The sequence below is a fragment of the Peromyscus eremicus genome, chromosome 7 (assembly GCF_949786415.1).
Source record: "Peromyscus eremicus chromosome 7, PerEre_H2_v1, whole genome shotgun sequence".
NCBI classification, from domain to species: Eukaryota; Metazoa; Chordata; class Mammalia; order Rodentia; family Cricetidae; genus Peromyscus; species Peromyscus eremicus.
In genome coordinates, this window is record NC_081422.1 from 17,582,776 (window position 1) to 17,595,061 (window position 12,286).

A 12,286-nucleotide genomic window follows, 5' to 3' on the forward strand; every position below is an offset into this window, starting at 1 on the left:
AAGCAGAGCTGCTCTCCCTGCAGTTTCAGCCCTCTGTCCATGTTAGAGAACCTGCCAGACTAAGAGTAAAGCTGTGCCTGGCACATGCAGAGCTGAGCACCATCCCCAGTACCACAGCACACAGCCAGCCAAAGACCATATTGCCAAAATGAAGCGGGAAATAGAAGTTTTTACTTTGAAAGCAAAACATAGATGAAAATTAAGTATGGACTCAAGGGTTGGGTGTACCTTTTCCTGGGCCAGGGGAAAGCAAGGGCAGCAAGCAGATCCTTTCAAGTGCATAGGGACAGGTTTCAGAGCATTAGAGGGTGCCACCTCCGCTGTCCCTGGGGCAGAGCCCTCTCAGAGGCCTTGCTGCTGTGTAGACTGTGTATTCTACACTGGTGCTGAGGTCATGGTGACATGTTTGTCTCACAAGTTGCACATTGTGGGTTATAGGGGAAAAGGGGATGGTTTCTGCACTTGACACTCGGGGGTGGTGGGCACATATTCACACTACTAGGCTGAGCATATATGGCCCCATCTCTTTTTCTGGAAGTTTGAGAGTTGTAAATTTTAGAATTCTCTTCTATCCTGTGCCTCAGTTTCCAAATGGAGAAACAAGAATGAGAGGTCAGGCCCATGGGAAAGTGAATGTGGGCAGGATGAAGCTTCAGGCCCAGAAATAAATCCAGCACTGCCTGGGACTTCTCAGCAAGCCATATTGTCTCCTTCCAGTCCCTGCTCAGTGTACAGAGGCAGAAGGTAGATGTTTTTCAGGAGAGAGACTGTGCTCTGTGGGGAGAGAAAAAAAAAAGCGTGGGTTGTTGCCTGAGGTACCCCTTCGATTAAATCTGTCCTCCTAAGTAAAGGAGCCAGGCCCCAGTCCTCAGGGAAGATGGGGCAGATTAGCCCCAGGGCTTTCCAGCCCCTCGGCCTTTGAGTGACATCTGGGCTTGCTGCCTGCTGGTTCCATGTTTATGGCCAGCACCATCTGCTTACCACCTGGCCCAGAAGCTGCAGCAGATTTTGGCTAGAGGAAGGGCCAGGTGAGCCCCAGGCCAGGCCACAGACAGAGCTTACTCAGCGTCTCAGGGCAGCCCTGGCCTGCTTCCTTGTCTAGCCACCTAAGACTATGAGCTCACCTTAGAATCTACTTGGAAAAGCTCCATCTGTTCTGATTAGAAGGCAGATTCCATCTTGGGCTTCATGTCCTGGGCCAAACATTTACACACCAAGGAAAACAGGCAGCTGATAATGAGACCAGTGTGATCAGTCCATAGCTCACAGGCAAACAGGCAAGACTGATAGATAGGGTGCTGTGTAGAGTCTGGAGCAGCTGGGTCCTTTGCCCACCTGCTCTGTCCCCCTGGAGTCAGCAGCAGCCTGTGTCCCTGGGAAAGGCCTTCCATTCAGCAGAAGGTCCCAGGTCCCACTTGCTCAGCCTCCACACATGGTGTATAGGCTGCCACTCTATGGCATGATCTCCTCACCCCGTTACCTCCAACTCCCCAGCCCATGTGTTCTACTGGATCAGAATATCCCGTGGTCCTTTGGCTCCCAAGTTCCTGATGTCTCAAAAGAGGATTGAGGTGTCCTTTGACAGTAAGATTGCTGCCATAGTCACAGATGGAATGCTGACAAGTTCAGTTTGGGCTATTGTCACCCAGTACTGCAGACAGACCTCGGGCCTCCCTCAACTTGCCTCTAGCCTCAGACAACTCCGGAGAGCCATGACTGGCCTCGCTGTCCCTTTGCATCTGCTTCCTAATCCTCAGGTGCTTTCTTGGCATTACCGTGGACCTGTGGTCACCTGTTCCATTCTCAGCTTGACTTCCACCAGTGCCATATTCAGGATCTCTTCATCAAATGAAGGTGTTGAATTGTGTCCTATACAGCACTGGGCTCCGTGGGAAATCTTCCAGACTTCTCGAACCCCAGGCTCATATCCCATTGTTAACCAGCATGACACCATAATAAAACCTTTGGTTCCAGGGCTGGGCTGTGCATCCCATCCCAGAGTGTTTGCCAAGCATGCACAAGATCTTGGGTTCCATCCCAGCACCCTGGAAGTGTGCACCTGTAACTACCAGCATTGAGGAAGTGGAGGCAGAAGGATCAGAAGTGAATTTAAGGCCAGGTTGAGACCCATAAGACTGTCTTTAAAAGACTCGGTCATTTATGGCGGTGGTGGTGCACACTTAGGGAGGCAGAAGCAGGTGGATGTCTAGGTTTGAGGTCAGCCAGGGTGACACAGAGAAACCCTGTCTGGAAAAAACAAAAAAGAAAAGACTTTCACAGTAGCTGTTCCTGAACACCTGAGCCGGTGTGGAGAGAGGCCCTGCCCATATGGTGGCAGCACAGGCTGCTGGCTCCCAAGAGGGCCTGTAAACCAACTCAGGGTCCTCCCTGGTAGGGCCTCAGTAACTGAACCCTGGGCTCTAGATGGTGTCCCTTTCTGTAGTGGTAAAACAGGACAGGGAATGAAGTAGCGGCGATCTCTTCTCTAGGAGTCGGCACGGAGACGCAGAGCAGCAGTGGTTCTATCCCCAACTGTCCCTCACATCGTTGGCTGTTGCTAAAGCAATGAAACCCAACTGGGAAGCCATGGCCATGGCCTCCCTCCTGGGTCTGGGTTGAAAGCAAGGCTCTCCTAGCTCGTTCATGCCATCCAGACACTGGGAGGTTCAGCTTCCATTTCCCTCAGTTCTCATCCTGCAGAGGCTTTCATCAGAATCAGAGCACGTCCGGCAGGAGGCCCGGGTAGGCACGTGGCATCTGCAGGGAGCTCTGCAGTGGGTCCTCCTTGTTAGGAGGTGGTGTGCACGGAACAGTTCAGGCTCCTCAGCCACCTGTACACGTCTTTCTTCCTTTGTGCCTGTCTCGTCCCATGCCGGTAAGACTTGTAAACAGTAGTGCAGTCTGTGACTCATGGCTTGCCGTGGGTGAGGAGGCAGGCAGGCAGGACAGGGTGGGAATACTGAGAACAACAGGAGGGAACGTCTTGTCAGGGCGATCAATCCTCAGCTAGTGGTGTGGTAGGGGACGTTTTCAAAGTGTATGTCTGTCCAATGTGATGCTAGGCAGATGCCTCTTCAACGGGACAGTAGATCTGTTCAGCCCCCCAGAGCACCGAGAAGAGAGTGAAATGAACCACTCATCATCAAACAAGTGTTTGCCTAAGCGAGTCCAAGCCCTCCCAGATAGATGAACTCCCAGGTTCTGGCAGTTTCTGGAAAAGGCTGCAGGTGCTAGCAGCCTTCAGGAAGGTGCTTAGCTCCACTGTGCACCCAGAAACACAGCTCATACCATAGAGATGCCGGGTCACAGCCTCACTGCAGAATGACTAAGGAAGGAAAAGAGCTGTAGTGGATGCAATAGCCCCAGGCCATCCCTCTGCTGCCAACTTAATCCTGCCTGGGAGGGTTTTCTGTGACCAAGCACTTCCCTTCCCAATATGTGCCCGCATTTTATTCCTATTGCTCCGATAAAACACCCTGAAGATAGAACTTAAGGAAGAAAGGGAGTTTTTAGCTCACAATTCCAAGTTACAGTTCATCAGAGCAGGGAAGTCAAGGCCATTTACTTCCAACATCTAGTCACATCACATCCAGTCAAGAGCAAGGCTCTGAATGCGTGCATGCTCCATGGCTGAGCATTTGATTAGTATGTGTAAGGCTGGTTCAGTACCAGCATCATGAGAAATGTGTGGGTGGAGTTAGAAGCAGCCTGTGCCAGAGATCTCGAGAAAGGTTCCATTTGCATCAAGGTGAGGTATATAATGATAGGCTTACCTGGGGAGTGGCACTCAGTGCTGATGTCAGTGGACAGTCTGGAAGAGCTTGGGAGCTAGGAAGCTTGGCAAGTGGGCCCGGGGATTGGGAGGTAGCCTGCATGGTACTCCATCACAGTTGTGAAGTTTAGCCTCCCAAAGTATGGCATTAACTGTCCAAGAGGTCCTCACAGAGAGTGCCTTGCCTCACCTGTGCACAGCCCTAGGGTTCACTCATGTTTCTGAAAAAGGAAGGGGACTCTGTAGGCCTTTCTTCCTCAAGGATGCTGTTGTTCCTCAGGTTCTTGGGACATGCTGCTATGTTTTCTTTCCAGGAAGAGAGTCTCGTACCATCCATGGTCTGTCTGACACAACTGTCAATCTTCCAAACTGAATTATAGCAGAGGACCAACATCCACCCAGTAACCACGTGCAGACAGAGTGGCAGGTAGCACCAGGGTGTAGTATCACCATGTGAGTTTCTGTGCAGAGGCAAGTGTGCTTGCCTGGTGAGCTATGTGGCTTAACTTGCTAAGAGCAGAATTTTCTGTCCAGTTCAGCAGCCTCCACTGCTCGTCACAGGATGGAAGGTGGCCTTGAGCTCTGGTGCCAGGTGCTGTGATGGCACCGACAGGAATAGCGTGGAACGACGCTCAGCAGTACCAGAGAGCAGAGAACTAGAAGAGATGGGCATAGTGGGCAGATCTCTCTGATTTTTGAGGCCAGCCTGAGCTACATAGTGAATTGCAGGCCAGCCAGTGTGTAGAGGGAAGGAACTCAAACAAAAAAGAAAATTCTTAGAAGACGCAGGAGTCAGTCAGCATTGCTTTGTTTACAGCCCAGGACTCCTCAGGGTTGGATTGGAGCCAGATGGAGACAGATGGTAATGTCAGGTTGACCACACGACTTACCACAAAGGTAGGTGTCAACCAGGTTCTGGGCTGAGCAATACTAAGCAATCCAGAAAACTGCCAGCTTCCTCTAGATCAGTGGTTCCCATCCTATGGGTTTCTAATCCTTTGGGGGTCACAGATCAGATATTTACATTACGATTCATAATAGGAGCAAGAGTACAGTTATGAAGTAGCAACAAAATAATTTTATGGTTGGGGTCACCACACCAGGAGGAGCTGTATTAATGGGTCTCAGCATCAGGAAGGATGAGAAGCACTGGTCTAGATGGCGAGACACTCCTGGGGAAGGCCGTCTCCAGACCACAGGGGAATGGCTGCAGCGGCTTTGGTCATCACCTGGCCTGGTTTCAGTCCTGGTACTGTGATGAAATGCCCTGAGAAGCAGCAGCTGAGGAAGAAAGAAGGGCTTACTTAGGTCAGAGTTCAGGGACAGGCTGTACTTGTTGGGAAGGAAGTCAAGACAGGAACTAGACCCATCACAAGCACAGTCAAGAGCAGAGAGAAATGAACGCATGTCCCCTGCTCTGCTGGCCTTCTCCACACCTACCCTGTTCAGGACTCTAGCCCAGGGAATGATGCTGCCCGCTTCTAGGCTGGGACTTCCTATATCAGATAACAGTCAAGGCAGTCCCCCACAGGCCCGCCCGTGGGTCATCATCCAAAATGCCTGAACACCATGGGAAACTTGAGACAAGGGTTTCTTCAGGATTATCAAAGTGTTGCAGAGCAGAGCTGAAGGGAAAATGAACTATTTCAAAACACTCAAGGCTCCTTTTTTTGCATTTGCATCACCTGAATTTAAAAAGTGGGGGTGGAGGCTCTTAAGCCTGCCACACTGGGGACATCTTTTGTTACTGAGACAGGGTTTGCTGAGCTGTCCAGGCTGGCCTTGAACTCCTGGGCCTCACCAGCTTGTTAAGTGCTATTCGTCTGCCTGTGCCCGCCTGTCTGCATTAGTGGGAAACAGTTCTTGCTAAGGGTCAGAATTGAAGGAACCCTTGCTGCCATCAGTAGGTTCTGCTTAGAAGATTCCACAGCAGGGACCGGGGCACGGCTCAGGTCAGGAGACCTGGCCAGTGCCCTTCAGTAGCAAAAAGAAACTCCCACAGCACGCATATCTGCACGTGCAGGAAGCTAGGCTGGGCCACATCCATTGCCTGGAGACTGGAAGCAGGTTTGTCTTCCTGGAGGGGATGTGCCATGGCCTTCTTGAGGCCTATACAGGACTAGTACTGAAGGAGGTGGAAGATGCTAGTTCCTATACACAGGCCAGGCATGTCCATAGGCCGCTGCGCACACACACACGGACACGGACACGGACACACACGGCCCCCATGCTGGATGGAAGAACAGAAGGAACACAGCTAGAACCTTTGCTTTCTCAGCAGGAGCAGAATTTGAATTGCTGCTGTGTGCGGTGGCAGTTGCTCTGTAGGACGTGTGTCATGCAGGGACGAAGCTTCCTCCTGCTGTTGTGTCTAAGGGACTCTTGTGTCTGTATCAGGGATTGTGACCTCCATGCACTGAGATTTTTCTTTTTCTTTTTGTGGTGCTGAGATGGAACCCAGGGTCTTGTGCATGCTAGACACACACTCTACCAGTGAGTTCAGTCAGGCCTAGCCATTTAGACTTTTCTAAAACAAAACGAAAACTTCTATGTATTTTGATCATAGTCACTTCCTACTCGGCACCCTAATCATTACCTACCTCCACCTTCTAGTTTTTCTATTTTGTTTTCTTTTTTAACCTACCAACTCCAGTCTGCTGCCCGTAGTCTCGTGGGTGTGGGGCATCCACTGGAGCGTGGCATTTGGTTCCTTGGTTGGTTTTTTGAGATAGGTTCTCACTGTAGCCCTGGCTGCCTTGAAAGTCAATGTGTAGACTGGGCTAGCTTCACCTCACAGAGAGCCCCTTGCCTCTGCCTGTTGAGCACTGGGGTTAGTGTGCACCACCACCCCGTCTGTTTTGAATTTAGGGTTTTTAAGGAGAGAAAGAGTGAAGTTCAGAGTCATTCTTAGCAACACAGCAAGTCGGAGGCCAGGCTGACCTATGTGAGAAAGAAGAAAGGTAATCAATAGAGGGGTGCTCATGAGGTGGTTGTGGAGCTCAGGGCCCCAAGGACCCTCCTCCATACAAATACCAGCTTCTTGGCCCTGGGAGGCATGGTTTCCTCTACCCCACTCACTGGCTTGCCTGCCACTTGGGAACTCTGAAGGACTGGGCAACTGTGTGTCAGGTGATTGACCAGAAGACAGGGCATTCTCGCCCCTTGCACCAGGCACACACAGACCCTAGGGAGCCCGCTTCCCTCCCTCTGCTGGTGGATGTGACCCTCTGCACTTAGACTCTGCAGAGCCTGCTCACACCACTTTCTACAGGGGCCACTAAGGTGAGCCCTTCAGGAACAGGAGCCAAGACAGCAGTCTGGGGGGTCCCAAGCCACCTTCCACCCTTGTTGGAAGCAGCAGTTGTCCCTTCGGAGAACCCAAGACACAGCTGTACTCATCCTCCTTCATCCTGGGGTTTGTGCCATATGCTCTGAAGGCCTCTGCCTTTGGGGATTGGAGCCTCAAGAAGGTACCTGTCATGCTCTTCATGCTCAAGCGTGTATGGCTTTCGTAGTATAAAAAGTAGGGTGAGATGGGTGTGGTGGTGAGCACTTGAATCTCAACACTCAGGAGGCAGAGGCTGTCGGGTCTCTGAGTTAAAGGCCAGCCTGGGCTACAGAGTGAAACTCTTGTGGATAGGAATGAGAGTGACCTGGCTGGCTGTACCCCGAGGGTGGCAATATAACACTCCTTCCAGGGCCGGGCTTAGAGATGGCACCAGACTGCATACACGTCCGACCTGGTTATCTGTCAGGAACGCTTTAACAGTCAAAAGACCTCAAACACTTAAATAGCTCCTGGGGTAAATGGAGTGGGGTGCTCACATTCAGTCCCAGCACTTGGGAGGAGGCAGGCTGATGATCTCTGAGTTTGAGTCCAGCCTGGTCTATGTAATGAGACACTGTCTCAAAAAGATAAAAGAACTCCCTGGTCTTTAAATTCTCATCCTCTGTCCTTGTGTGGTGGTACAATGTCCCTCTCGGGTGACACCTGGGAGTGACACACACTGTGTCATCTTGCAGCAGTAGTGGACGTCAGCTCAGCGAGGTGTTCATCCAGCTCCCCTCGCGCAAGGAACTTCCCGAGTACTATGAGCTCATCCGAAAACCTGTGGACTTCAAGAAGATCAAGGTGTGTGGGGACCAAGACTCTGGGGCTGTGGGAGGACAGCCAGGTCAGCCCAGCAATCACAGTGTGGGCAGGCAGGAGGTCATGGGTGCCCAGAGTAAGGCCTCCTTCCCTCTCCCCCCTCCCCCCACAGGAACGCATCCGCAACCACAAGTACCGCAGCCTCAATGACCTGGAGAAGGATGTGATGCTGCTGTGCCAGAATGCTCAGACGTTCAACCTCGAGGGTTCCTTGGTGAGCACCCTCACGGCCATCATGCCATCTGCCCTTCATCCCTCTGCAGCTCATTCATGGGACTGTTTGTTGGACTTCAGCAACTGGGGCTGTTCCACTATTGCCGAAAGCAATGTCTCTTCCTTAGTGGTGAAGAGACCACACACAGCTGCTACCAGCCATGTTCTTATTTTATATATGGGTGTCTCTGTGAGGAAATGCCTGCGTGGGTTTCTGTGCACTACGTGTGTGACTGGTGCCTGCAGAAGAGAGAATTGGATCCACTGGAACATTACGTTCAGTGGTTGTGAACGGCTGGGAATTGAGCAAGAGCAGGGTGCTCTTCACCCTGAGCCATCTCCAGCCTGTGTTGCAATTTTTTTTTTTTTTAAGATTTATTTATTATGTATACAGAAGAGGGTGCCAGATCTCATTACAGATGGTTTTGAGCCACCATGTGGGTGCTGGGAATTGAACTCAGGACCTCTGGAAGAGCAGTCGGTGCTCTTAACCTCTGAGCCATCTCTCCAGCCCCGCAATTTTATCTTTAGAGTGTACAGAATCCACTCTCCTGAAAGGCATACTGTGCCAAGTGTCTCTCTTCTTTTAGTTTTTCGAGACACAGGGTTTCTCTGTGTAGCTTTGCGCCTTTCCTGGAACTCACTCTGTAGAGCAGGCTCACAAAGATCCAAGTGCTGGGTTTAAAAGGCGTGTGCCACCACCACCTGGCGCCAAGTGTCTCTGTGAGGACATGCCTGGCAGTGGTCCCCATCCTGCATCTGGCAGGCTCCTCCCACCTTTGAGAGGGGCGGCTTCCAGGAGATGGGTTTTGCTTTGTTAGGTCAAGGAAATGCCATGCCAGCAGGATTGTGTGTTTCTGACCCCATTCGTCTTTGCAGACATCAGGGCATTGAAAAGTGGAGTCAGTGAGGGAGGAACTGGCCTTTTGTCATCCAGGGAAGGGTTGTGGGGTGGCCTTGCTGAACAGCAGGGCTCCAATAGAAAGCCACACAAGCCCTATGTCCTCACAGATCTACGAGGACTCCATCGTCCTGCAGTCTGTCTTCACCAGTGTGCGGCAGAAGATTGAGAAGGAGGATGACAGTGAAGGGGAGGAAAGTGAAGAGGAAGAGGAGGGCGAGGAGGAAGGCTCCGAGTCTGAGTGTGAGTAAGGGGAGGGGCGGGGAGACGCTGCAGTGCAGCAGCTCTTCGGTGACCTGAGACGCCAGCCGGGGCCTACTGAACACCTTACCTCCTTGCTGCCCCACAGCCCGCTCTGTCAAGGTAAAGATCAAGCTGGGCCGCAAGGAGAAGGCCCAGGACCGACTGAAGGGGGGCCGCCGGCGGCCAAGCCGGGGGTCCCGGGCCAAGCCCGTTGTGAGCGACGACGACAGTGAGGAGGAACAGGAAGAGGTAAGGGCACTGCAGCCCCAGCTGGGCCACACCTCATCGCAGCCAGTCCCAAGTCCAGGCCACTCTGCAGATGGGTTATGTCACCTAGACTGTTCACATATCCATGTCTAGCAGCTCACCGTCCAGACCCAGTCTCACAGCCCAGGCAGCAGAGTGCTTAGTTCTGGTAGCAGCAGGTTCCAGAGCAGGAGCTTTGTGCTTGTGGTGAGGCCTGCAGAGCAGCTAGGCAGGACAGGACAGGTCTGTGTCCGAGGAGAGCCAGGCCCACTGGGATGACCAGGGCACCGGACAGGTGCCTGCACATTGGAAGCCTTCCTGTGTGTTGCCATGAGACACAGGAAGCTGTGTGTTGCCATGAGACACAGGCTTAGTCCTCAGGTTTCCACATAAGACCAGTGAGTTAAAAATAGAGAGGACTGGAAAGAAGATAGCTCAGGGATAATGACACCAGCTGCTATTCCAGAGAACTCAGGTTCAATTCCCAGAATCCATGTGTGGGCTCATACCATCTATAATTCCAGTCCCAGGGGATCCAGTGCCCTCTTACGGCTTCTGTAGCCATGAGGCACACATGATACACAAACATACATGTGGCTAAAACACTCATACACATAAAACTAATTTTAAAAAATTAAAATGGAACTGGGTGATAGTGGCACACACCTTTAATCCCAGCACTTGGGAGGCAGAAGCAGGCAGGATCTCTGGGTTCAAGGCCAGCCTGGTCTACAGAGTGAATTCTAGGACAGCTAGGGCGACACAGAGAAACCCAGTTTCAAAAAACAATAAAGTAAAATGGAGAGGGGCTGGGGAGATGGCTCAAAGTTCAGTTCCCAGCACTCACGTGGGTGGCTCACAGCTGCCTGTAACTCAAGCACCAGGGGATCCCAGGCCTCTAGCTCTAGCCTGAGTGTCCATACTCATGCCACACACAGACACACACCTAAACATTGCATAATAAAAATAAACCAGGTGTCATGGTGTGCGCCTTTAATCACAGCAGTAAAGAGGCAGAGGCTGGCAGCTCTCTCTCAAGTTCCTGGCTAGCCAAGATAGAGCCCCTACTTCAGAAACGAAACAACAGCAAAAACCCAAGTCGTTCTTATTTATCTATTTTAGATTACCTGTTGTTTCTGTGTATAGATATTTTCTCTGCATGTATGTGCCACGTGTGTGCCTGATGATGATCATGGAGGTTCTGGAAGGCATTGGATCCCCTGGAACTGGAATTAGAAAATGTTGTGGGCTGTCATGTGGGTTCTGGGAACTGAACTCAGGTCCTCTGGAAGAGCAGCCTTAACCACTGAGTGCTCTTAACCACTGAGCTATCTCGCCAGCCCTAAAAAAAAAAAAAAAAAAAAAAAAAAAAAGGGTTTTTTTAAAGATTTATTTATTTACTATGTATAGTGTTCTGCCTGCGTGTATGCCTCCACACCAGAAGAGGGATCCAGATCTCACTGTAGATGGGTGTGAGCCACCATGTGGTTGCTGAGAATTGAACTCAGGACCTCTGGAACAGCAGCTGAGTGCTCTTAACCTCTGAGCCATCTCTCCAGCCACCCTAATAATAAATCTTAATAAAATAATGACTGTAGACATAGTGGAGCACACCTGTGATCCCAGGACTTGGGAGGTAGAGGCAGGAGGATCAGGAGTTCGTGACCATCCTTGGATGCATTGCACGTTTGAGGCTGGTCTGAGCTGCATTAGACAAACACCAAAAATGGCAGTCAGGAGACAGAGCATGTGCTCATACTCAGAATGGCTATAATTAGCCGGCTGCCTCTTGGAGGTTTCCATGGTGGCCTGTCCTTCACCCACAAGGCATTTTCTCTCCATACAACAGGCCCAGTGGTAACAGGGCTGCCATGTTACAGGACAGGGTTCAAGCTTTGATGTTTTCTTGCTGCTGTATCAAAATAATTTATTCCTTGGGATCTGAGATCCATAGGCTCTTCCACAACATTTGAAAAACGGTGACTAGGGAGAGTGCCTAGGTGGCAGCCACTCACAACCTGTCTCCTGTTCCTCCAGGACCGCTCAGGAAGTGGCAGCGAGGAGGACTGAAGCAGACATTCCAGAGTCCTGACCCCGAGGCACACGTCCCAGCCGAGATGGAGTAGCCCTTAGCAGTGATGGGTAGCACCAGATGTAGTTTCGGACTTGGAGAACTGTACACATGCACTCTTCCACATTTATAGGCAGAGAAGAATAGGCCTGTCTGTCGGCCCTGGCCTGGCCTTGAGTCTCTACCAGCATTAACTGTCTAGAGAGGGGACCTCTTGGAGGCGCTATCCACCTCCCCAGGCCCAGTCACTGTAGCTCAGCGTGGATGCATGCGCGTGCCGTCCACTCCTTGTACTGTATCTTACTGGACAGCGCCGACTCTCCGGGAGGGTCACAGGCCCCGCGGGTATGTCAGTGTCACTGGAGTCAGACAGTAATAAATTAAACCAATGACAAGCCACCACCGGCCCCTTGTGCTCCTTGTCACTACAGGAGGGTCTGAGCCACAGAGAACAAAGACCTTTGGGCAAAGTACTGGCCATGTCAGAGGCACAGGCGGGGGTTTGCATCCCTACTGCTCACACATGCCAAGCAAGCCAACTCAGTGAGGTGTGGGTTCAAGGGAGAGCCTCCATCTCAATGTGTGCAGTGGAAATCAATCAAAGAAGATGCCCAACATCCATCTCTGCCCTCCACGTCCATATGTACACACACTGAGCGAGCATGTGTATAGGTGTATAGACACACTGCT

At 51.5% G+C, this 12,286-nt stretch overlaps 1 protein-coding gene across 5 annotated transcripts in view; it reads left to right on the forward strand.

Moving 5' to 3' along the window:
- The window catches only part of Smarca4 (SWI/SNF related, matrix associated, actin dependent regulator of chromatin, subfamily a, member 4), a 94,487-nt gene extending 82,492 nt beyond the window's left edge, over window positions 1-11,995 (forward strand). For 3 of the 5 annotated variants that reach the window (XM_059267467.1, XM_059267468.1, XM_059267470.1), the window contains 5 exons: window positions 7,796-7,904; window positions 8,035-8,136; window positions 9,147-9,279; window positions 9,386-9,528; window positions 11,563-11,995. In XM_059267467.1, the coding sequence (XP_059123450.1) occupies window positions 7,796-7,904; window positions 8,035-8,136; window positions 9,147-9,279; window positions 9,386-9,528; window positions 11,563-11,595 (520 nt within the window). In that variant the 3' untranslated portion in view covers window positions 11,596-11,995. The remainder of the gene's footprint in view (window positions 1-7,795; window positions 7,905-8,034; window positions 8,137-9,146; window positions 9,280-9,385; window positions 9,529-11,562) is intronic. The other 2 variants (XM_059267469.1, XM_059267471.1) reach the window with 1 other exon arrangement.
- The last annotated feature ends 291 nt before the right edge of the window (window positions 11,996-12,286 follow it).